The sequence below is a fragment of the Buteo buteo genome, chromosome 2 (assembly GCF_964188355.1).
Source record: "Buteo buteo chromosome 2, bButBut1.hap1.1, whole genome shotgun sequence".
In the NCBI taxonomy this organism is placed as follows: domain Eukaryota; kingdom Metazoa; phylum Chordata; class Aves; order Accipitriformes; family Accipitridae; genus Buteo; species Buteo buteo.
In genome coordinates this window covers 70,151,672-70,178,270 of record NC_134172.1, presented here as the reverse complement: position 1 = coordinate 70,178,270, position 26,599 = coordinate 70,151,672, and the positions used below count along the sequence as shown (strand labels likewise).

At 41.3% G+C, this 26,599-nt stretch overlaps 1 protein-coding gene across 2 annotated transcripts in view; it reads left to right on the top strand.

Moving 5' to 3' along the window:
• PREX1 (phosphatidylinositol-3,4,5-trisphosphate dependent Rac exchange factor 1) overlaps positions 1-26,599 on the top strand; it is a 175,914-nt gene that overhangs the window by 69,358 nt on the left and 79,957 nt on the right. For both annotated transcript variants that reach the window (XM_075018909.1, XM_075018903.1), the window contains exons 2-5: positions 573-644; positions 7,726-7,848; positions 14,676-14,780; positions 18,197-18,298. In XM_075018909.1, the coding sequence (XP_074875010.1) occupies positions 573-644; positions 7,726-7,848; positions 14,676-14,780; positions 18,197-18,298 (402 nt within the window). The remainder of the gene's footprint in view (positions 1-572; positions 645-7,725; positions 7,849-14,675; positions 14,781-18,196; positions 18,299-26,599) is intronic.

Here is a 26,599-nt window from a genome sequence, read left to right as displayed (position 1 = left end):
TGTCTGTTTTTAACCAAATGAAATACAGTGAACAGGATAATGTGTCCCAGGCGCTGTCTGGCAATTTCCTTTTCCCTTCCCCATGTATTGAGTCTGTTGAACTTGTCCATAACCCTAGCTCATAGCTCTGACATGCCTCAGCTCCAGCAACATGAATGTCCTTTTGTCATTCTTTGCAGTCCTTTTTGCTGACATACATCTTGATGTGCGTCAGGCATGCTGCTTCCTGAAGTCAAAACAGCTGCATCTTAGAGAGAGGGGAAGCCTTCAAAGAAAAAACAAACAGACCCTCGCTGTAGTCTATTGGTAGTAACAGATAATTAAGTCTAAAAGTTTCAACAGAGGGAAGACAGTGCCAGGCAAAGCCCAACAACATTGTAGGAAATGTCTTTTATGTTGCCCTGAATGCAGTCCTGAGTCTAAGAACTGTGGTAGTGATTTGGTAAATGTTTACATTCTTTCAGTCTTAAAGGTAATCAGCCGCACTGTGTTGATGGGAACCTAGAGGATATAAGAGACTGAAATCAAACTGTATCAAGCCATTTGAACATAATCTTTTTTTATCTCTGCAGGCATTTCTTCACCGGATCCGCCAGAATGCTGTGGACAAAGCTGAGAAGTACATAACAGAGGAGAACGTTAAGGTATTTCTTCTATCTTTCTCATTTTCTTGATAGGGAAAATATGTAATGAAAGGCTAGATTCAGGGATACGAATATCAAATATCCTCATGTCATATTGATGCTTATTACTAAACTAGTTCCCTAAGGAAAAGAGGCTCACGTTGACAGTTTATCTGTCAATCTGTTTGCCCATTCGTATAGCTGTCATCTTGCAGCAATTTTTCATCCCACCGGCTAATTTCAGTAAAATTTGACAACAGTATTGTCAGAGGTAATAACTTTTGGCAAGATTTGTGAAATGGTGGGTAGAGGATAGAGAGGCCTTTTCAGTGTTTTTGAGAGGAAAGGCAGGGAATGCACAGCCCTTGTCTATTTTGCTTGACAGTATTCAGTTAGCCAATTTGCATCTGCTGTCTTTTACAAATCTAAAATCGATAGGGCTTATGAGAAGGAGGCAGGAATATTCCCTTATGTTCTAGTGGGAAGGAATTTGGGTTCTTGTGGGAGCACTAAGTAACACGAGACCCTTGCATGAGGAGTTTCCTGAATGAATTTTGCACTGGAAAGAGATAAGGGACATAGAACACAGAGCTGTGAGGTACTAGCTTCTCTAGTGCCTATGGTCACAGGAGACCTTGTTCATTATTTCCATAAATACAAGCAACATTTTTTTATAGTAATTTGGCAGTGCAGTTTGTTTGCCATTAGAGGCTTACTTATTGGGCTTGTGTTTGATACTGTAGCTCCTAAATCAGCAGAAACTTTGCCCTTTACACCTGTGGGAGCCGGGCATAGCAATAGTAGGTATATCACACCAGCCAGCACTACTGCAGCTGGCATGTGTTTCCCCAGGGCTGGTTACTCCATTTCACATTCTAGTAGTATGTGAACATGTAGAGATCCTAGCAGGGCTCTAGCCGCCATTTTTGCTGTTCATTCTATGGGCTAGCAATACTGTAGTTTTGACTGACTGTCATCAGAAGGGGCTGATAGCTAGACTGCTTGGCAGCTTTGTGGAGCTAAGCTTCTTGCTGTCTTCAATTTTGCGAGTCCCCGCTCCTCAAAAACTCACCATCTAGAGTCTGAAGTAAGTTTGGGTGTGGCTGAAGAAAAAGTAGACAAGCGATTAGTGACAATAGATCTTGTGTGCAAAAAGTAAGCTCTGCATGAGAAGTAAACCTATGCAACTATTTGCCAATTTGATGAACAGGTGTAGATGTTGATGAAAGTTAATTATTTTATCATTATTCATATATCATCAAAATGAATATTAATTATGACTGCCACATAAACTAAAGTGGCTGGGGGAGGGGAACCTCAATCCATCTCACTCCTACCAGTTTGATGCCAGTGCCAGCAATAGATGCCCAGAGTCTGGAGAGGGATCATAAGTCAGCAGGAGAGCACCTGAAGAGCAGCACAAAGGTACTCCAGCCAGTAAATCAGCTTCATCGGGGCCCAACTTAAACGCCTCTGTGCAAATGCACGTAGCATGGGGAATAAACAGGAGGAGTTAGAGGTTTGTGCGTGCTTGCAGGGCTATGGTCTTATTGGCATCACAGAGACGTGGTGGGATGGCTCTTATGACTGGAGTGTTGGCATGGAAGGATACAGGCTCTTCAGGAAGGACAGGCAGGGGAGATGAGGACGGAGTGCCACCCTCTATGTCAGTGAGCAGCTGGAGTGCATGGAGCTCTGCCTGGGGATGGATGAGGAGCCAGCCAAGAGCCTATGGGTCACGATTAAAGGGAGGGCAGGGACAGGTGACATTATAGTAGGGGTCTGCTACAGGCCACCCAACCAGGAACACTGAGCAGATGAGGCCCACATAGGAGCAGCCTCATGTTCACAAGCCCGGCTCCTCATGGGTGACTTCAACCACTCCGATATCTGTTGGAGGGACAGCACAGCAGGGCATAAGCAATGCAGGACGTTCCTGGAATGTGTTGATGACAACTTCCTTCTCCAAGCGATGGAGGAGCCAATGAGGAGAGGTGCTATGCTGGACCTTGATCTCACCAACAAGGAGGGGCTGGTGGGGAATGTGAAGCTCAAGGACAGCCTTGGCTGCAGTGACCATGAAATGGTGGAGTTCAAGATCCTTAGAGCAGCGAGGAGGGTGCACAGCAAGCTCGCTACTCTGGACTTCAGGAGAGCAGACTTTGGCCTCTTCAGGGGTTTGCTTGGTAGAATACCATGGGATACAGCCCTGGAGGGAAGAGGAAGTCCAAGAAAGCTGGTTAATATTCAGAGATCACCTCCTCCAAGCTCAGGAGCAATACATCCCAACAAAGAGGAAGTCAGGCAAAAATGCCAGGAGGCCTGCATGGATGAACAAGGAGCTCCTGGTCAAACGCAAACACAGAAAGGAAGCCTACAGAGGGTGGAAGCAAGTACAGGTAGCCTGGGAGGAATACAGAGAAATTGTACAAGCAGCCAGGGATCAGGTTAGGAAAGCTAAAACCCTGATAGAATTAAATCTGGCCAGGGATGTCAGGGGCAACAAGAAAAGCTTCTGTAGGTATGTTGGTGATAAAAGGAAGACTAGGGAAAATGTGGGCCCTCTCGAAGGAAACAGGAGACTTGGTTACCTGGGATATGGAGAAAGCTGAGGTACTCAACAACTTTTTTGCCTCAGTCCTCACCAGCAAGTGCTCCAGCCATACTGCCCAAGTCGCAGAAGGGAAAGGCAGAGACTTTTAAACAGGGGAAAAAAGGAAGACCCAGGGAACTACAGGCCAGTCAGTCTCACCTCTGTGCCTGGCAAGATCACGGAGTGGATTCTCCTGGAAACTGTGCTAGGGCACGTGTAAACTAAGGAGGTGATTGGTGACAGCCAACATGGCTTCACTAAGGGCAAATTGTGCCTGACAAATTTGGTGGCCTTCTACGACGGGGTTACAATGTTGGTGGATAAGGGAAGAGCAACGGACATCATCTACCTGGACTTGTGCAAAGCATTTGACACTGTCCTGCACAACATCCTTGTCTCTAAATTGGAGAGACATGGATTTGATGGGTGGACCACTGGGTGGCTATGGAATTGGCTGGATGGCCGCACTGAAAGAGTTGCGGTCAATGGCTCAATGCCCAAGTGGAGACCAGCGACGAGTGGTGTTCCTCAGAGGTTGGTATGGAGACCGGCGCTGTTTATCATCTTTGTCAGCGACATGGACAGTGGGATTGAGTGCACCCTCAGCAAGTTTGCTGATGACACCAAGCTGTGTGGTGTGGTCAACATGCTGGAGGGAAGGGATGCCATCCAGAGGGACCTTGACAGGCTTGAGAGGTGGGCCCGTGTGAACCTCATGAAGTTCAATGAGGCCAAGTGCAAGGTCCCGCACATGGGTCGGGGCAATCCCAAGCACAAGTACAGGCTGGGTGATGAGTGGATTGAGAGCAGCCCTGAGGAGAAGAACTTGGGTTTATTAGTGGATGAAAAATGGAATATGAGCCAGCAATGTGCACTAGCAGCCCAGAAAGCCAGCTGCATCCTGGGCTATATCAAAAGAAGCATAACCAGCAGGTTTGAAGAAGGTGATTGTACCTCTACTCGGCTCTCATGAGACCCCACCTGCTGTACTGTGTTCAACTCTGGGGCCCCCAACATAAAAAGGACCTGTTGGAGTGAGTCCAGAGGAGGCACACCAAGATGATCAGAGGGCTGGAGCACCTCTCCTATGAGAGAGTTGGGGTTGTTCAGCCTGGAGAAGAGAAGGCTCCAGGGAGACCTTATAGCAGCCTTCCGGTACCTAAAGGGGGCCTACAGGAAAGATGGGGAGGGACTCTTTATCAGGCAGTGAGTGTAGTGATAGGATGAGGGGTAACAGTTTTAAACTGAAAGAGTGTAGATTTAGATTAAATGTTAGGAAAAAATTCTTTACCGTGAGGCTGGTGAGACACTGGAACAGGTTGCCCAGAGAAGGTATGGGCGCCCCCTCCCTGGAAGTGTTCAAGGCCAGGTTGGATGGGGCTTTGAGCAACCTGGGCTCATGGAAGGTGTCCCTGCCTGTGGCGGGGGAGTTGGAACTTGGTATCTTTAAGGTCCTTTCCAACCCAAACTGTTCTATGATTCTGTAATCAGATGCAGTGCCCACAAAGCCTGTGCAGAAGAATCTGTATTTTCTCTGCTGATTTAAATGTATTTGTATTTGAAGTTTCATCACACTCCTCTGGGGAAGTACCACTTCATTTTTATGTCATTTTGAAGTGCCTGGGGGGGTCTTTCTGAGGCCACTGTGAGACCTCATTTATTCTTATTATTACAATACCCAGCTTTCAATAACAGAGCTTCTCTTCAGTAATAAAGGGCCTACACCTTTTGCTGGTGAAGTAGAAAGTAGAATCACAAAGGCACAGTTTTCCTGATCACAGTCAATATTATCACCCCCTCCTCCCCCCTCCACCCCTTTTTTCCCACCCCAAATAATGTCATTGTCTTTCCTGCAGTGGAAAGATATTTGTTCTCCCTTTCCCTCTCCTTTTTCCCTCCTTGCTGGTAGAGGCAGGACAAGCAAGGCGGTTTTGGGACTTCTGATAACTCTGCCTGCTATTGTTATGTATCTTGAATCATCTGAGAGCTCTTAGGTAGCTGGCAGCAGCAAAGATGGTAGCAGAGACTGTATAAATGGTTTGGCAGCTTATGTAAGGAGAAGCCTGTCTCTTCCTCTCTTCATGCAGCAGAAATATCTAGAGGAAAATACAGGGTATTCTGGCAGACACTCACCTCTGAGCAAAAGGAGAAAGAGCTTTTTAGGATAATTGGGGTTATTGCTCCCAGTATTATTTTTACAGGTTTCTCCTACAGCTGGTGCTAAGCACTGGAGATTTCAGTAATCTTTGGCCACTGTATCCCCTTCCAGAAAGGCTACATTGAGTCCTGTGCCAGGCGCAGATTTTACAAGTACTCCAGTGACTAACAGCTGCAGCAACATCATAAAAAAATGTTTTTAGTTTATTTGCTGCCTCATGTGGGAATAACTATTGATATGTTAGTACTATGCTACATTCACAGCAGGGCACTGATGTCATTTTACTGATACAGTAGATTGAAGGCAGTACAACTTGAGGGCATACGGAAGCTGCCAGACATAGATCCTCACATGAGGTTTATAAGTGGTAACTGTGTATTAGATACAGAAGCACATGCAGTTAAGGTCTCTCTGCTGCCTTGATTTTCAAGTGACTCTCCTTATCTGCGAATTCTGCTGCAAGCAGAGCTCTACTGACCACCACGGAATTCATTAGATTACACAGATATTCCTTGGATGAAAAAACACCCCCCGAAGACTGCTGCTGAAGATAAAATCATCCCTGACAGATGTTTTCCTCTTCCTTGTTAATCCCCTTTTGGCACAGCTTCTGGCAAAGACAGAGGCTACTGTGTCATCACATCAGTTTCAGCCATGTGACAGAACCATTGTAGGCTCTGCTGGAATTAGCATGGGAAGTTTTCTGGAAGCAATCAAATGGTCCTAGCTCCCTGTCCTTTATTTTGGTTCAGAGCCCATCAGTGCAAATTGAGTGTGTTGGAATCTTTTAGTTTATTCAGAGCTAGAAAGGACCTATGAGGCACTAGTATGCATTAATGATGGTGCATACCACCGTATCTCAATATTGCTGAAGTGAGAAGGGAGCAAAGACAAGGAAAATGCAACAGGCTCTGTTCTGCAATTGCAGCCAGCTTGCAGGAGCTGTTTGAGAGAAATACTCTGCCCATCCTTCAGTAACGGAAGGTATAAAGTTGATCCTGGGTACATGCAGAGGGGAAGGCTCCTTGATCTTGTCTACCCCTGCAAAACCAGAGAGGAACTGGTTTTAAACCAGGAATTCAGGTTTCATTCCTATCTTTAATGATTGGACTTAATTTACAGATTATTGTTTTTCTGAATTACTGCGACATCACCAGCCACCAGGCTGAATCAGTGTCTCATCTGGTGAATAAATTCCACTGCATGAAGTTGAAAAGCTTAGTGTTACGATAAGGTGCTTTGGGAAGTGTTGGAAGATGTTAGGCTCGATCACTTCTCACACCAAACGCCAGGAAGATGAAGGCTGGCTCTGTCAGGCTGCACGCTTTGGGGTTCAGAGGAGTGTCTCCCACTCACTGTGCAAGACCTGGGAGGCTGCTTCCAATGTGAAAGCTGGTTTGACTGCACTGCAGATCTTCTCTTTGCAAGTTGCATGGTTAAAGCAAAGTGATAGAAAATGTTGTCTGCAATATGTATGTCACTGCAGACTCCAGGATTTACTCTGTCCATTCAGGCTTTCCTTCAGTGGCTGTCAATACTGATGGCTGTGTCACCAGGGATCCGGACTTCTACCCCTGTGTAGGTAGCATTCCATCTCCTATATGTGTATTCACACTTTCTTCTCATATTTTGTATGAAAATGATTAAGACTTATAAAGCTTCTGTGTTTATAGCAGCTGTCGCCCTGGCAGTTTATTCCCCTTAGCACATGTATATTCAAATCACTAGGGATCATTTAGCTGTGAGGTTGCACAATTACCTTTTAGTACACATCTAAACTAGGGACTTCTATCCCATTACATACGCCTTTTAGAACCACTGAGCTTGGTGAAGGGGAATTCTAATATGCTGCTCTTGTTGTTTGCAAGCATTTTACACTATTCTGTTCTCCTGTCAGTGAAATGCTAGATCCCATGTGGCAGGGATTTGATCTCTTATTTACAGGTACATCTTTGTGTGTGATAGCTTCAAGTCCCTTTCTTCTAGAAAGCGATTTCTAATGCATGGGAACGAAAGGCAAACTTCCTCCTTCTATCTCCTGCAAATTGAGTTTGGTCCTTGTGATTCCATTCACCTGCTTGGTCTAATAGGAAATCTTCTCTGGACTTGAAAGAGGTTGCTCACATTCATCGTGCTCAGGTATCTGGAAAGATAACCTTCATTTACAGCAGGTACTTTAGTAGCAATAAAGATTTCCATAGGGGGCCAGGAAGGGGGCAAATACAGTGTAATTCATTCTGTCTGTGTTTTAGATCCTATCAGGGTAAGTCTAGAGCCACAATATTTTATATTTTAACAAAACACCCTCAGATATATTAACAGCTAGCAATGTTTTTCTCTTTATATTTCAGATTTTATTTTCTAACATCGAAGACATTCTTGGTGTTCACAAGGAGTTCCTGGCTGCCCTGGAATTTTGTTTACAACCAGAACCTCAGTCTCAGCATGAACTAGGAAATGTTTTCTTAAAATTTGTAAGTACAATGACTTAATGCTATCTGAAAATGCAGCTTCCTGTCGTAAGCTCCCATGCCATTAGGTAGCCCTAATCTCTAAGGCTTGTGGCAATACTATGACAATGTGCGTCTTGTATGAAAGTTGTAGGTAGGGTGGGAAAAAACTTGTGAATGAGGTTAGAACAATGGAAACCACATCAAACTCAGCTTAAACAACAAGGTATTTTTAGAAACTCTTCCTTTTCCCATTGAATATTTTTTTCCTTTTTTTCTCACCCAGCTGATCACATTTTATTGCTGAGAATTTGTCTGCTTTGGTTCCAAATGTTTCAAAAAAGCAGCACAATTTCAAGTAAAGGAATAATTTGTGTGTGTATTATAAAATCTTAAAAAATTTTTACCCACAAAGATCAAAGATAAAAGTTTAAAACAAAGGACAGTACATCATTTACAGTAGTTAGTGTCTGCATATGTTTATCCTTCAGTAAATGAAAGGTAGTGGGAGATGGCTTATCTTGCTGAAATGCAGCACAAGTTACAACACGCAGCCTTTTACTGTGAAATAAACAAGTACCTCCATTCTGTAGCTCAAAAGTAAATAAAACTTGGCTTTTGGACTCATAATGCTAGCTCAAGAATGCCAGAGATACAAAATGCGAGGTAGTCATGATACAAATTCACTCTGCCAGTTCCAAGTTGTTTAGAACATTTTGACGAGTTACTTTTGTGTCATCTGACTTTATGCCTGATAGCTGTATTATTTGTTCTCCTACTACATCCATAATATGATCACGTGCCAGTCTGATCCAGTCAGATTGGTATTGCTGGGTGATCCAGGAAAGCACAGATGCGTACTAAGGATCACGCAATTGCAGCTTATGATCCTACCATTGCTTCTCTCATTGTAATTTGTTTCTTGTACTGTGAAATTCTTCTCGTGCTAGATTTTTGTTTTGTTTTTAACTTGGCCTGATTTTCAGTCATGTATGTGTGCCATCCTCGACTAATATGTATATAGAGCATACTGTATATGCAAGATCGGTTATTCTATACACCTAGTTACAAGCTGGACTAATTTAAATGCAAAGTTACCTAATTTACACGTATAATAATTTGAAGTTGCACATTTTTTTCAGTTGGAGAAGCCCTCCTGAGATGTTTGAATATTAGAAAGCATGTCCATAATAGCCATTTCTTCAAATTCTTATTAACTGCCTTAAGCCACAGGCCAACTTCCTATCAAAAATGTTCTATTATGCTTTCATAATCAAAATTCATGCTTTCACAGTTCATCAGGTTTGAGTGCACAGCAATTATACAGCCATTCATTACTCAGAGTTTTACCAATTACCCCCCTTTTTAAATTTTTATTTATGCTGTGACAATTATTAAAATAGTGTTGCTAAATGTTATATTGAGACCATGCCCCAAAATTGTATCAGATGTGAGGACTGCCTGTCAGCTGCTGGAAAAGATACTGATGAACTTAGTTAAAGCCTTGAATACCCACTAGAATCATTGCCTACTAACAAGATGTGCTCTACTAATATATTAGTATTCATTAGCAAGGGTATCAAAATTAGAGGGCTTTTGAGTGATGCTGTCAAATTGTCTACTGTGTTTCAGAGTGGCGCTGAATAACCAGAAATGTTAACATCCTGTTATTTGACCGAATTGAAGCCTGGTATATGTAGTCATTGGTAGTGTTTTCTAGTATATGAACATATAATTTTGTAACTTTATTACTGTTAAATTTAATAATTATGTAATGTTCGTTATTTATCAAGTGTGCAACAATACAGGAATTATGAAACTATAATGCAAAGGGATGAGTGCTGGTGAGAAGTTGTCTTCTGATAGAGGCAGTTTGACAGAGATCAGCTTACATTGCTGTCTGTGGAGTGCATTGCAAATAATGTGTACATCAACTGTTTCATGATCCCCTAGGGAAAAAGCAGCTTATGCAGAAGGAAGTAAAACATATATTCGATTCAGAATATATAGAAAAAGCTGGTCTCATCCATAATTACCTTAAGGAAATGTAGGAATACCATTAGGAGCATTGTGGTACCTCAAGTCTGAGTAAGCAACAGTCAACAGAAGACTATCAAGAGAGGAGGAAATAATCTGTCCCTGCATGCAGATTGTGCCTAGGTTTTAGAAGACAAGCTTCACTATGGGTATTTGGGAGCAAGGAATTTGTGATTTGCGTTCTGTCACAGTAAAGGCTTCCGTAGTGAGTATCCATCAAGTGACAGGGAGGTGCCAGTGGTAACTGTGGTTCAGAGTGAGTCTTCGGTTCCTTTCTGCTCAGGCTTCCCAAGCTCCATTTCCCTAATCGGGGCTATTCTGATGAAGCAGAGGCATTCATAAAAAACCCTGTGCCTCAGAAACAGTACTCCTAAAGGTGTTTCCATGGTGCTGAAAGCAGGGTTTTTATAAATGGTGTACAGTATTTTGGCACCACAAGAAGCCCTTGCAGCACACTTGAGGTTTCCCAGAGAAAAAGTGAGCTGTTCTCTTCCAGTGATGCACTCCTGCAACATGGCTGAAGAGCTTTTTTCAGAGTGCACGTTGTTAGCCAGTTTACCTAGGAAAAACATGGGAAACATATTTCTTTAGTCTTTCATTTTGGGTAAGGTTCTCTTGGTTTTGCAATGCACTTGGAATAAGTGCTAAGAAGAACACCCTCAGTGCTGCTTTTTCATTATCATCAAGCCACGGCGTATCCTCAGGGGAGTTTGCAGGGGGGAAGTGACATAAGGCCTGTGAATCTTGAATGTATCAGTGTATCTGCTATCATGATCACCTGGCGAGGTCATTCTTAGTCCTGATTATGAACCCAGTCCTTGTCAGCAGCCAGATGTTAGCACAGGTGCTTTTCTTCAGAAACTCAATGTTAAAAATACTCATAATTTTGGTGAATAGCTTGAGAATTCTTGAAGCACTGATTTTTCCAGACACTGCATTTCTTAGTGGTGCATGTTTTCTCTAAGTTTCCTTGAAACATATATCCTTGATAGAGATCCCCAGATTCCCCATCTGGAGATCCACCAGACTGCAGTGTTTGGGTTCTGTTCATGAGATCTACGTATCCTAAATTTCCTCTGATCTATGTAGGCCTTACTCTTTTCCTGGTTCACCTTGGCCTAGAAGAGCCTCACTTAACAACAGTTCACCAGTCTTCAGAAACAAGGCACCACTTTTAGTTGTTATGAGCCTCTAGGGTAGGAGTTGATCCATTTATCATAATGCTAGGGCATTCTCCCCTGGATCTCCAGATCAGGAGGATTCAGATCTTGAGTAACAACTGAAGCAAGCAAGCAGATTTTGCAAGGGTTCCGAAAGAGCAATCATTGCATGTTGATTTTTGAAGTATTTTAACAGATGATGGAATGCACTTGCTCTGATATTCAGGTGTGAAAAATTGTTTTACTTCAGACAGACATTTTTTGCCCTAGTGTACTCCATTGGATCAGATGATCATGAGAAGTTCATTGTCCAAGGCAAGGTGCTAGAATTTGTTCTTGAATTGTAGTTCAGTATGACCATAACAGACAGTAAAGAACATACTTAAACATGCATTCAAAATCGAATCTGCAGCCTTAAACAAAATGGCATGTAGAACAAGTCTTTAACATCAAAGAGAGCATATACACCAAACCTGGAAAAATCACACCTCATCAGCGTAGGCTCTTGCGCAGATCATGAAAATGTACAGCTGCCTGCAGAGCAGAAGGGCAGAGAATTGACAGATGCTTTATTTCTGATATTGCCATATTGCTAGAGGTTTGGTGATGTAATAGCTAGAAACTTGTTCAAGGGAAACAAGTTTTCTTCTCATTTTTAGGACTCACTCATCACTGATGAGTGATCAGTTTTACTGTCTAAGTCATCAGGGATCTTGTTTTGTTGAGAATTACATCTTCTGTTTTGTTTAGGTTTTTCATGTTGACAAAATTGGTTTCAGCCTGCTTTGAAACAAGAAGATGCCATGCCTTGTTAAAAATATGTCAAAATAAAATTGTTACAATTTTCCAAATGTCTTATTTGCTTTTTCTAGTCAAAACTATTTTCAAATTTGCACTACTTTGTGGGCAGTTGTAATGGACCCAAAATAACATATTTGGAGAATAAACTATTGGTTAAAGATTTATTTTAACCAAACTAAGAACAGTATAGACTTATTTCTGTCACCAAAATCAGAAGGTCTAGCTGTGTATCCAGCAGATTTGCTGAGTAAGAAGGTGCCATTTTTATGTGGTCACATCTCTGACCATAATTGCACTTTAATATAGAGTAACTGCAGGTTCAGAATTCCTGGGCTAACATCTGTAATTATGTAACTGATAATTTCCTCACCAGGGGATGGGAGAGTCCAGGACTGAATGTCACCCAGAGAGGAAATTAAACACTTCAGACACTGAGTAATTTAAAGCATAGTTCTCATATTTGTGGGTCTCATGCATGAGGGACAGCTGGAAAAGACTTGATGAAAGCACTCTGGTGTGTGTATAATTATTGTACTGGCTTGAGCTTTAGCAAAGGGATTTTGTCATGATCTAAATATAGCCTCCCAAAACTCCAGGCACTCAAAGCTGCAGTCAGAAACCTGAGCAATGACATTTTGTGTGCATTGATGTAACGGATGCTGTTGTGTTAATGGTTACTATTTTTAGTTTCAAGCATGCTGCTTGTGTGCATCCAGGGAGTTGAGGAGAGGTGAGAGGAGGAGATGTCTTCTCATTCTGTAACTCTCCAGTTTTTATGGTTGCAAACAATCCCATGCCTCTCAATTGGCTCTTTTCTATTGTGCTGTGCACCCAGCCCTGCCTTTTCCTGCATCTGGTGGTCAGAAGCCTTTGTTTCTTTTCAGCTTCCCAGTATTAAACTCCAGTACTAATATGAACAGCTGTAGATGAAGGATAAAAGTCTCAAACATGTGCATTCCAGCTCTTTGCACCATACTCTTGGTGGCTGTTTTATTTGCTTTGTACCATTGTTGCGTTTGGACATCCATCTATTTATTTTCAACTCTTCCTTTGGAAGTACAAGGAGGGGGAAAAAAAAATTCATCAGATTAGTGATAAACCAAACCCAGAAGCATTTTACAGTCTCTGAGCATGTACATCTAGTCATTGAGCATCTGACCAGAATGTCAAATTCTCCTAAACTAATATTAACACAATTTCTTTTCCATGTGACAATAATGAAGGGACTGCCCAGTGAGTGCAGCTGTATTCCCATGGATTCATGTTACTTAACTCCTTCAGTTGGCAGCAATTTTTTGTCTGGATCGCTATGAGCTGTCTTGAAAGTAGCTAGATGCTGCAGATATCTTCAGCTAACACAGGAAGCTCTACATTTCTGAAGAGTGCTAGGAGTCCCATCAAAACTCAAAAAAAGTTAACTTCCTAGTTCTGGGGAGATTAAAAGGTTCAGATAGAATGTTTTCAGGCCAGGATCCTGAACAGAAAATGAATGATTTGAATGCCACAACAAACTCTGGAGAGTGTTGTCTACATGATATGGTGCCCTGAGATGCCAGCTCTGGAAGGCCTTGCATATTACCTCTGGCAGAGCGCCACGCTAATGCATCTAAATTACTTTTGATACGCAAAGTAGCTTGTCAGATTACCTCTGCATGGCACTGCATTGTGGCATAGAAGCTGACCTGAACCAGGAAAGAAACTACTGTTGTGAGAAGCACCCAAAAAATGATGAGTCTTTTTGGCTTCTGAATCATTTAACCTGACTAAAGCCTAATACAGTCTCTCAACCCCACTTTTATTCCAGTGAGTGCAATACTGGAATCTCATAACATAGCTGCTGGAAGTTCAGCCCTTCCCAACAGCCTTGAAAGGATCAACTTGCTCCTTGCCTGATCTGCTCAGGCATGGAAATAGTTGTTACTGCTGCTTTTGTGAATCTTTTCAGTGTTTCCAGATATCTGATGTTTGCAATGGGTTCAGCATCTCTGATCATTTTAGTTAGAAGTTGCACTGTCTTTGGTTCTGGAGGTCAGTAAAGCAGAACTTGGTGCTGCCGGCTGACCCTTGTTTCTTAATGGGGGATTTCATTCCACTGCATGTGCTGGTGGGTGTGACATGTTCCAGTGTAAGTACCTCTATCTAGTTGTGAAGCTGCCTTTCCCTTCCTTTAATTTCTGTAATATGTTGGTTATTTTTTGTGTATTTGATGAAATTCTTCCATTTAGGGAAACTCTTATGGACAGCTGACCCACTGTTCAGTGTTGCGTTGAAATAGTGAAGTCTGCTGTTTCAGAACACAAAGTGAACCAACCAACTCACTGGGGTTCCCCCTCAGCCCTGAAAGGCAGGGGATTTCCAGCTGGTTGCTTTGTGTTACAGTTCCCCTCCAGATCTCTGAGCTTCTTCCAGGCCTTGGTTCTTCCCAGCCACCTCTGTTCCTTCCTCCTGCAGGAGTGGTCAGTACAGCTCAGAAATGTCAGCCCCCTTGCTCCTGGCTTTAGTCTGCTTCTGGCTACTCTGCTGGAATATTCTGACACACATGCAAGTGTCCCTGAAATAGCAAAATCCATTCTTTCAGCAAAGAATATATTATTTCAACGGTGCATTAAGAGGAAAAGTGCTGGAAGTCTCTGTGCTCAGAAAGCTGATGTTAACTTGCAATAGAGTAAGTCAGGAATTAGTGGAACACTTCTTTATATTATTCACATTAGTGTGTCATGCACTTCATGTATACTGCAACCCTAATGCCACTCTGAGTGCACACCCCTTTGTAGAGAATTTGGTGTCAGACTGTGATGAAATAGTCACTGAAGTTTTGTCTGAGTCAATAAGTTACTTTGTTTTTCCTTGCAGAAAGACAAATTCTTTGTGTACGAGGAGTACTGTAGCAACCACGAGAAAGCACTCAGACTGCTGATGGAATTGAACAAGATCCCAACAGTGAGAACATTCCTCCTGGTAAGTACCTTCTCTAGCACTCTTGACTTAATGATCTGACTTTGCACTGTACTCATAATAACCCATGGTATCCCAGGAATGCCAGGCATTTTGCAGACATTACCCATTCCAGGTATGCAGCACTCAGGATGGATAGGTATTGAAATCACTGATGAGTTCAGGCACAGAACTAAGCACAGCTCTGGTATGAGTGATTTCAGTGGAAACAGGGAAGATTTTTTTTTTTTTTTTTTTTCCCTCCCCAAAAGAAGCAGCAGAAAATTTGAGCAAAGATTGTGAAAGGAGTAATGCAATAAGTCAGCAGCAGGGCTGTGACTAGTTCCCAGTGGACCTGATTCCCTGCTCAGTTCTCTGACCAATTCACCATCTGCAGACCCACCAGAAAAATGTGGCCCGCTTCTGACACCCGTTTTCCCATGAGTCCAGTTGTGGGCAAGAAATGTAGTCTGGATGAACTGTTTTGACTGTGTCATTGCTGCTTGTATCAAAAATGATCTAACTCCCCATCCAATCCATGTTGTATTAGCATCCATGTTGGGAGGGATGGTGGCATACAGCCTTCAAATGCCTCTATAGAGGCAGGGCCGGGAGGAGAAACAACCAGTAGACAGTGCCTTCTGCCCAATATTCCTTGTTTTTCTTTCTTTTCTTGGATGTTTCTCCACTTAGCCTTCACCTCAATTCTTCTTGATTTTTGGATGCCTTGTTTCCCTGGCCATGGATGCATGGCATTTGGAATGGGGCTGGCATGTAGGTGAGGGACTAGTTCAGCACATTAGCTTTTTTCCTTAGTAAATGCTATGAGGTAAAAGAAAGGCTGTCTTTTTGCAAAGGACCTGCCCTTCCTTCTGCTCTTCTTTCTGCTCTTCTTTTCTGCCAAAGGTCTGCTCTTTCCCAATATAGTACAGCAAAAGAAAACTTCTGCATGACTGTCACAAACAGGGCCAGAACATTCTTTTAGCCACAAAATATAGGCCTCGGAGGGAGCAGCAGGGACAAGCACTCATGCTATTGGGTAGTCAGAATCTCTTTGTCATGTCTGAGTTTTAATGAACCTTGTTAAACCATTAGTTTGAGTCACCAAATGACCCTTTCCTTGTTCGTGAGTTCCTCTGGGTGCTTCTGTTGAGGGAAACTAATGAGAAAGAGGAGAGACAAAAGTGCATGTAAACACCATCTTTCCCCCCATTCAGAGTGTTCTCGACTTCCACTGGATTGGCAAAAGCCTTCTGCCTGTGTGTTACCGGCAGCAGCTGGCAAACTGATTACAAGGCACGTAAAAGATGTCACACTGTCTGCTGTGGCTTGCTACACCACCTGAATCCAAGAGACTCTTAAAATAGCAGTAAATATGGGAGGAGAGGCTACACTGAAGTATCTACTTTGTTGTGGCTGCTGTAATTTCTTCCAGGCCTCCCTTCTCTTCTCCACTGCCTCCTAAAGCCAATGCTATAATGCCACCATGCAGAGAATGCTGCATTAAAATACAAAGCTTTGCTTGTGAGGATAGAGTTGGCCTGATTGCCCCCTCACAGCTGCTGAAATATAGAATGTGGGAATGTGTTTGAAAAATCAGTAAGTGTTAAAGGGCAGTTTTGAGCCGAGAGCTAGAGAGAGGGCTGAAAGAAGAGATGGGAAGGACTGAATCACTCGAGACTTGGAAAATTGGACAGGGAGTATTGTGAGCTGGTAGCCAACGCCACAGATCTAGAATAGCCTGGGGAAGGGTTATTTTACAGATGATTGTCTGTAAAAATACCAGTTAGGACTAATGAGATTTATGTATGATGTCTGTGAACGTTCCTTTAAGAGGAGGATTGTTGAACTACAGCCAAAAACCCACTAAATATCATTGTGTCTGAGCCACAGAACACATTTCACAGGGGAAAATGTTATCAGTGATGCCCCAAAGCAAGCACATCTTGGCTGAACTGAATTAAACTTCAGCTTCTGTTGACAGGACAGGTTTGCAACTGGAGCGATTTTGAAGCAAAGTTGTCCAGATTCATGGTCAAACATAGGAATGTAGACTAGTTTATCTGAAATAGATTTGAAGTCCTTCTGAGTCCACTGCCTGTGTCTGGCAGCAGCCAATAACAGTGTCTTCAGGGAAATGTATAAAAAGCTTACAGTAGGTCAGTATTTGTTTATCACAGAGATTACAGATTATTGTGACAAAATAAGGACAGGTCAAGAACTGTAGATTTTTTTTTTTTTTTGATGACATACCCAATTCTTATACTCCCCTTCCATGTCAATCCTGAGAAATTAATTTCCATGATCTACTGAGAAGTTGAGCATCACTTGTTTTGAGCTAGTGTGTGCAAATTTATCTGTGAAATTATTCTTCTGAAATGCGCCCCCCTCCCCCCCCCAATTTGTGTGAAGTCATTGTGTGAGTGTTGCAAGTGTTGATAAGTTGTTGCTTCTGTTCCTCAACCTAAAATCTATTTGGAATTTGGACCTGGATTTCTTTGGTGTATTGGTCCAATACTTGTTCCCTTCCTTACTGTGTTTAAACAATACTGGGAGAGTAGTAGTTTTTCTAGGTAGAGAAATACCCTTCACCTTCTTTCTATTTGGAAGTCACAGAGCTTCACAAAATTAATGCTGAGGGCCCCCCCACCTTTTTTTTTTTTTTTTTTTTTTTTTTTTTTTTTAGAGAGCATCTGAATTAATGAAACCTGATTTCCTTAAATTTCATTGCCTCTTGTACCTCCTGCCTACAAGGTAGCCTTGCCTGCATGTCCCATAGCTTTTTTTTGCTGGGCAAGCAGCAACATGTGCTGTGATTGGTTGAGAGCTACGTGTCTACTGGTTAGCCAGCCAGTGCGCCCATGCTGTTTGTCCAGCTGTGCTTAGACAGAATGTTTTGCCAGAGAATTGGTGGATGTGATGCAGATGACTCATTTATTTCAATTCCACTTTGATTTCCTTCAGACATAAGGATTGGACTAGAGTTAGTTACATGATTACCAGTCAGTAGGCTTTATTTTAGCCTTCAAGAGTTTTCTGGACCAACAGCGCAAATTTTGCATAGTGAACGAAGACAAATGGCTGTATCAATTGTGGGGGTAGGCTGGATTGTTTTAAATAATGGTACATCTAGGTTAGCTGAGTGTCATCGTATTGTTACAACATTTTTTTGAGTCACCAGCTGTATAATATTTCTCTGGGAAGATACCTTTCTATATAGCCACTGTTATCCACAGCACTGTTTTCTTTTGCTGATGCACGAAGAACTTTGCAGGCTTGATGGCTGTATTTCAGTGGTGAATGAAGTCCCATTTCCTGTATCTTAGGTGTGGCAAAGAGCTTTCTGACTGTAATATGTGTTATAGGAATACAAAATCATGTCAAAGAGCATCTGAAAGCTTTGTGTTTGAGGTAACATTCGTTTCCTTTTTTGATTATAGGGCTGCATGCTTTTGGGAGGCAGAAAGACGACAGACATTCCACTAGAGGGTTATCTGCTGACTCCAATTCAGAGAATTTGCAAATATCCACTTCTGCTTAAGGTAAACCAAAGAAAGTATTTCTCCAGACGGTTGTTTTATTCTTGGAGTGACTCTGCATTTTCTTTAGCCCTGACTTTTGTTGTCAGTACTACCTTCCTGGTTTGCACTTTTAAAAGTTGGATCCTCTCTGAAGAAAATGGCTTTTTATGGGTACAGTCAAAAAGCCGGCTGATGCTGACAGGCTGCTAAAATTTGTAATGGTGTGGGTAGACCAGACAGGGTAACTTACCGACTAACTAATGGCTTTTGACTTCAGTTCTCGTCAGATATTTCCTAAGGCTTGAGTGTTATTTTAGCCACTTCCTGAAAAGCTGTGTTCAGATAGAATTGTATCAGTGTTCTGAGGGACTGGATGGCTCTGGGGACTCTAAATGGGATACATCTTTCATCACAAGGTCTCTAGTTTGAGTGTGTTCAGGTCAGTAATGATCAAAACCCTGTATCATCTGACAGCTGTTTTGGCGGCCTGTTTGAAAACTGTTTGATTGTCTCAGATGAGTTCCCAACGGATGAGTGTCATTCCAGAAATGACTACTGCAATTGGCACTAATTGGCTCCCTTGCTAGTATTCTTTACTGTAGGAGCTAAAGACCTGAAAAGAGCTAACTTGACTGCCGTTTCTCTGGGTCAGGGCTGAGTCACACACCCAGTGGGGACAAGAAGAGGGAAAAGGAAAAAGCAGTTTCTGGGAGAGCTTGCATCACTGGTGGCCTTGTAGCTACTCTGTGGCTAATAGTCATCAGTCTTCAGTGATGTCAGTCTCTTTCTCAATCAGAGTAACATTACATTTACTAAAAGAAGATTAATTAATAAAAAATGTAAGAAGAAATTGCCTCATATTTCGAAAGAAAGGTCCCTTCCTGAGTTGTGGAAGAAAGTAAGAATTCTGTGATGAGCTGGTGCTTTTGGTCACAGGCTGACCGCATGAATCAACTGTATGTCATGTAAAGCTATTGCAGTGCTGTGTCCGTGCATTCAAATATGATTAAGGGTTTTCACAGGTACAAGCTGGTTAGCTCAATACTGATCTTTTGTTCCATTTAAAATTGTTTGTTTCATCTGATAAATGGTTAAATTCTTTCTTTCCATCCACTTGGAGTTTTCAGAGCCAAATTTTCAAAATATGTCTTTCCTAAAGGTGGAATCATTCTGTTGTCTATGCAGCTGTGCACAAACCCATCTTACAGCAGACACTCATGCACTGTCCCTTATGCACCTAGCAACTGGGATTTATGTGTATATGGCCAGATTTTCAATCCAGTCAATCTATCCACAACTCCACTTAGAGTTTGAACAAACAAAAGCACATGCAATTTAGGCACATAGCAGGAGAAGCTAATGTGTGAGACTGCTACAAACATTTCTTCCACAGTATTAGTAACAGTCAAGACAGGGCAAGGATGCCTAGATCAGGAAAGCATGTAAGTGGCTCCAGCTTGGATTTATCTTCAGAGAGGACTGGTTATGTAGAGGTAATTGGAAACCTAATGATGCCTCAGTTTAAGTCCACTGTATTTATTTGGAGTTTGTGTGGAGACAATTTGGTGCCTGTTCAGTCTGTGGATCTGCATGATGAATGTGAGCAACATGCGTGTGCACAGAAAGGGAGTTCTATGGCATCCAGTGTGGTAAACAGACCAGGGGATGTGGGGACCTTAAAATGTGCATTCCTGACCAAGTATTTCGACAGTGTTTGTTTTCTTGGTTTCACTCTGTGGTGTGTTCTGTGACTGTTATCTACCTGTGTGTTCAAGACTGAAAATCAGAGATTGTTTTGATTCCTTACAGAGATCCCTTTTCTATTTTCCAAGAAACTTCAACCAGAGGAAATAGTAGCTGTGTTCTTAAATTTGAACTGATCTCTGCATTTGTGTTGTTACTAAAAGGTGTATCAAGTCATTAACGAGTATAGAACCTGAAGATCAGGTTCCTTCATCTGTTTATTCCATGCTGGAGACATCTTAATCCAGCCAGAGTGGTCAATATCTGGTGTACCCTTGCTATGCTTATCTAAAAGTGATCTTTAACCAGTTTTATCCCAACATTTTCCAAACTTTTTGGACCAAAGATCACTGTTAGTACTCCGTATTTCTTATATTTTGCTCTGTGTCATTGAAGTAACTGTGAAGTCAGTGCGGTTTCATGTATCAGATCTGACCACTCAATATGTGGACCTCCAGTCATCTCTCAAGCACAGTTTGGCAATCTCAGCTCTAAGCCATGCACATGGCTGTCTTAGAGAACTCCCTACATTTCTTCTGTACTTCAGTGCCTCTTCTTTTTCTCTTTTTAGTATGACTTTGTTGCTGAATCGCCCATTGCTAATTAGACCTGCTTAATTTCTAAACTTTTTGGAAAAGGTGATTATGAGTGGTAGAATTCTATGAGTTTGGATAATCTGTAGACTTTTTATCTACTGACAGAAGCTTGACTTGCAATTTATAATCTCTATTCTGTTTTAAAAGCTTTTCAAAATATTAGAATGGCAGAACCTGCCAATACTACAAATTTTCCTGAAATCTTGGGGCTTTTACTCAAATGCCACGAGGATGCTGGCTACGGAAACACACCTAAAAGAAACACACACCTTTGTTTACAAGGTAGTGGTATCATCAGTGCAATGACATTTTGGTACTCCTCATCTTAAATTTTCCCATTCCTCTGTATCATTCTAGGGCAGGTCTTTCAGAAAGTATGGGCTTCTGTACCAGGTATCTGAAGAGCTACAAATGGACCAGTTTGTCTTGCTTTTCTTAAGAATTTGTTTTGCAAGGGTCTAGTAAACAAAAGACTAGAACAAAATAAATGTTTCTAAACAATAATTCAAATCTTTCCAAGTTCAATGGCAACTGAAGTCATTGGGGTCTGGGGATCAAATAGTGGCCTGTGGAAATAAACTGGTGGTTTCCACTTTCTCACGCATGTGCAGTTGTTTATGTCAAAAGGCCTGGTGGCACAAACCTGCCTTCTTTGAAAGACTAGCAAAGCTAAGACTGAAACTGTTGCTTGCCTTCAAGCCACAGTGGGGTAGAATAAAGATAAATTTGTTCTCTGATGCCAACACTGTGCCTACCTTCTGGGTGGGGACTCTGGTGTTTGGCTCTGGTGCGGTTGACCCAGACCCATGCATACTTGTCGAACAAATAGCCATGAAGGGAGTGAATGGGAGGAGCTGTGATGAGGCATCTTGTGATGTTGCATTCCATTTTTTACGGATTTCTTTTTGTATACAGACTGATATAAATTGCACACTGTTCAGTACTTGAAATTTCCTGGACAGGAAAAAAAAGTTTTAAGAAAAAGGTGAGGGGAATTTTGTTTTGGTTAGGCAACTAACCTGCCTCAGTCAGTGAGGTAATACCATTACTAGGGGTTGTCCAGCTGAGGAAATACCTGTGACCATTAGAAAGTGTAGATGCCAATTCTCAAAGGCAGTGGATTCAATAGGATACAATAGTGAATAAATTGTATCCCGTTCAAGACTTGTTTGATACTTGCTAGCATGAAATTTACCAGAGTGGACACAAATGTTTCAGACATGAGAACAGCTAAGGGAAAATACAGGCTGATTCTGTTGCTGCTGACCAGGAAAATGCAACTCTCCAAGCAAGGAAAAAAAAAAAAAAAAAAGTAGATTTAAAAATAACACAACTCTCAAATTAAGTGTTTGCTCTCCCTTTGCTACTGAACTGCAGTTATTGCTCCTGAAATAGCTGTTTTGTATTCATGGGGATTGGATCTTATTTTATCTAATTCCCAGGGCAAACAGATACTACTGTATTCCAACTGATTAGAGAAGTCGTAGACCAGAGCTATCCTACTTTCCTCTTTTGCTTTGTTTTTAGCAAGAGTTAGTGAACATCCAGATTTTCTCATAACTTTGATATGACCTTGTTATAGTGTAAGTACTTAGTATAGCTAAGTGGTTAGGTTTGATAAAGATAGTATGAACAAAGTTACTCAGACTTGTCTGTGTTTGAAAGTCAACCTAAATATTAGGGTAAGGCACATATTTAAGATACTATAAATATTTTTTATTAATACTGTGAGTATTCTTCAGAATCATAGCATCTAACATGGGGTTAATTTGGGTTACTTAATGAATAATATACTGGAGTATCTCCAAGTGAGATACACTTTAAGCATATAGTACCAATAATTTCTAATATACAAAATAAAGTATGGCATCCTGCAATTGGTGATCTTATGTTTTCTTATCCTTTGATGAAGCTGTTTGGTTTTTTTAACTAACAAATGACGGAGACAAAACAATGAATCAAATTGTGGTGATTGATACAATTGATTGATTTCAATTTTATTTATATTTTCCATTTTTTGTGAACCAAACTGCAGCTTTGGAGTGGCTGACTCTAAACAGGTTTGGTGGGGTTTGGGGTTTTTTTGTTTGTTTGTTTTGTTTTGTTTGATCAGTTGGTTTGGTTTTTTTTTAGTTGTAAAATTTTGATTGCTTTCTTTCTGTCTAATTTACTAGCCTTACATATGGTTTGAAGGGTGGGACTCAAACCTAGCCATGGTGTTCATAATCTCTATGCAAATAGAGAAGTAATAATATTAATATTTTTGTCCCTAATACTGTTTTTGTCTGCTTCAGACAGCACGCAAGAAAATTAGTACGGAATTTGTTGGTCAGTAAATTAGTTTTATCCCCAGTCCAAAACCTCTCTAATGTGACTTTCACTTCTTTTTCTTGCTGTGAAACTTAAGCAAATGATTTGAAAACTCTTTGGGGAAGGATGTAAGAGTTCTTGAATATCTGTTAGCAATGAGGTTCATTATAAAATTTCCCTAAAAGTGAGAAAGGGGCTTGGACTAGGCTCAAACAAAACAAAACTGTGCTTGCTGTGATGGGCATTATGATTTGGTAAGAAGAAGCAAAGGCAAACAGATGTGCAGACCTTGAGAGCATATACTGTGTGTGTGACTTAAAACTCCAGTGTGTGTAGGTACACTGGAAAGCTTGCCAAGTAAATATTTCTAGCAGAACGTTTTGGATTAAGGCAGCTCTGCAGCTTGTGTCTCACTGATAATAATTGTATGACTCTGTATTAATTAGTGTGAACCATACTACTTAAGAGTAGAAGCAGCTGTTGTGTAAACCAGTCTCTGAACAAAAATAGCCTTTTTCCCTTAATAAAGAGCACTTATGTCAGCAAGAAGAAAACCCTAGGGGAGTGGTGATCATGAGTTAATCACACCATTGGGGGTGTGGATTAGGAGCAGTCCTTTCTGTCTCCTTCCTCCCAGCGCATGAGGAATGTACAGCACATGATAGCCGCACCCCTACGGGTTCCTGATAGCCCAGTGCGTGTCACAGAGGTTGTTTCTTGTTTGATGTCTATTCTCTTAAGGAATTGCTCAGACTCAGCCAGAAATGCACATTCCACCTCTGATCCTTTAAAAATATCTCATAATGCACACAACTCTGGGAACGATTTAGGGCAGTAATTATGTATTGCTTCATGTGATGGAAGACTCATTGTCCCTAGGAGGGAAAGAAAAACCTGGATGCAAAAGTCTGAGTGACCAGGTTCAGTATCCTCTTGAAAGGGAAAGCCTGACAGTGAGGCACACACAGACCTTAGTAAATGCAGGGCCTGGACTTTGAAAGGGAAAGATAGGAAGCCAGTGATGCGGATACAGAGCAAGATGAAGAAAGGTTAACTCACTGTTTCCCTCTTTTCCCTCTCCATTCTTGTCAGAGCTGGTTAAGGAATAGAACCTTCCAATTGGCTGTGATTGAATATATTTAATCTTTGGGGGTTTGTTTTTTTGTTGTTTTATTTTGGGGTTTCTTTTCCCCTTCCTTTTTCCCCCCAAGAAAAGTGGTGTTGCTCTTAGATTCATGACATTGCCTGGTTGAAATCCAACTCTGGGAACACTGCCAATTTATAAATCATACTTCTGTCTTCCACACTTTTTATAGATAATCACAAATAACTGGTAATATTTATAAAATTGGAAACTTTTTTTTTGCATTTTAATTTAGCATATGTTGTAGATTTGATGGCACATTGAATATAATCTGTTTTACTGATTTACTGTTGCTTGTCTAGTCTTTACTCTGCAGAAACATTAACATAAATTACAAATTTTAAGAATATGCAGAATAAAAAAACCTGCTATGATTGGCAGGTGCACAGATAGAGCCTGGTGTAACATTTATTTTCTGGTTAGTTTAAGTGGAAAATAAATTTTAATACAAGCAAATATTAAAAACTGTAAAATACAAATCTAAAACTCCTGGAAACATTTATATTCACAAAAAGGTGGGGTTTTGGCAGGGTTTTGAGTCCTTTTTATTTTTTAAAAAAGCACATTTTGGAGCTGAACACAACTTTTTGAACTGATAAGCAAAGAAATATGCTGTCTTTGTTATCTCTGTAACCCTGAGATGTTCAGTAGGTAACCAACGGATGTATCACTGAAACTGTATTTTATGTATGCACTGGTTTGTAGTGCAAAGCAAGACAACCTGGCAAGCAATGATTTGCACCAGTCAATGCACAGCGTTAACATTTATTGCACAAAATCCGTGTTAAGCTGTGCCTGAGTGTCCTCAGGAGTGTAAAGATAGGAAGAAGGAATATTTAAAATATAGAGACTTGTAAATTTCAGCTGCAAAATATGTTTTCAGTTGTCGGTTTTAAGTACACGAACAGTCATTTTTGTATGGCAAGGGAGGACATAGGGAAAGATGACAAAGACTTCTTTTTTAAAAAAGATCAGTTAAGCAGAATAACATCCTTTTTTCTAGGAAATATTAAAATTGTGTTTACATTTAAAAAACCTCTAGTTTCCTCTGCCTGCCTGTGTTGTTCACTCATCACCCCTCCTGCCACCTCTTTGCATCTTCCTGTGTAATGTTCTTTTGCTAAGTTCTCTCTTCGTAGGGTTTTTTGGTTGTTTGGTTGGTTTTTGGGGGATTAAGCACAAACCCCATATATAAGCAGCTGATATGTCTTACTTCTTATGTGATTTTGTTCTTATATTTATATTCTATCATGTTTAGAACTCTTTTAGCCTTAAGCTATTTAAAGCTGCATCTGAGATTGAAATACTTAAGTTGGAAATCCTTTTACTACATTGCATGATCAAAAACTGGTATTTCTGAGTAGATCAGATGTAGATGTCCTTCCCTTCTGTATGCTGTTCAGGAGGACATTACAGCTGGATGTAGATGTCTTCAAGCGCTCTGTTACTCTCTTTGTAAAATGAGTTGTGTTCTGTGTGTAGGTGTTACGAGTGTCACAACCTCAATCTTTGCAGCTATGAAAGAGGCATGAAGTAAAAGGAAAATTCTGTGCCCAGAGGACATGACACAGTTCCCATTTCTGTCTTAGTTCTTTAAAGAACAGAGATAATTCCCTCCCTCCCCCCCCAGTTTATGATAAAGAATACCTTCCCACTCCCCCCCCCCCCAAAAAAAAAAAAAAAAAAAAAAGAGAGAGGAAAGTCAAAGGATAATGGTGAAGATGATAGAGGCTGTGAAAAATACCGGCTTTTCTGTTCTCCACTGCTGGTTAGTCTGAAGAATTAACAAGTCTGTAGCTAGAAAGTAGATTTTAAGAAACACTTTGCAAGGAATAGTTTTCTGCAGGTGGCAGCAACCTCATTTCCTGGCCCTATTAGTGCACAAATTGCAATACATAAGATAGTAATTGCAGACAACAATATATATGAGCTTTATGAAGGACAAGACAGTCATATGCAAGGTTTGCCATCTGCTCTGTCTCTCAGCTGCCTTTCAAAATGTCATTGAATGCACTCAGAGTTTACACATCATAAGTCTGTCACTAAAATAAATAAGTGCCCAGAGCTCCCTGACTGTATTTCAGAAGTGCTAGGCTATGCTCTTTTGGGGAATGGCAGTGTCAGAGCAGCATGGCTCTTCCTCAGGTGGCTTAAGACTAGGCAGTGGTAGGACAAGTTCTCTGGCTGCCTATGCTGCTTATGCTGTTGAGGCAACTGACTGCCCCAGCCAGCACCCTCCCTGCCTTTTCCAGCCTCCTCTCCTGCTCCTTGGGCAGAACCGCAGACAGCTAGCGGGAGTGGGGAAGGTGCTGTGTTTGTTGCAGCAGAGGTCTGCTGTGAATGAAGAGTTCTTTTTCTGTGTCTTGGTGATATTTCAGAAAGGGATGTTTAGACAGCTCTAGTGTATATGTATCTGTTTCCAAAGCAGTGTGGGTGACACTTGAGCTGCAGAACTTCATTGATTTTTAATGAGAGTCATGTAGCAAAAATTCTGCACTCTGTTTTGGAAGCATGGAGTAGAGGCTAGTG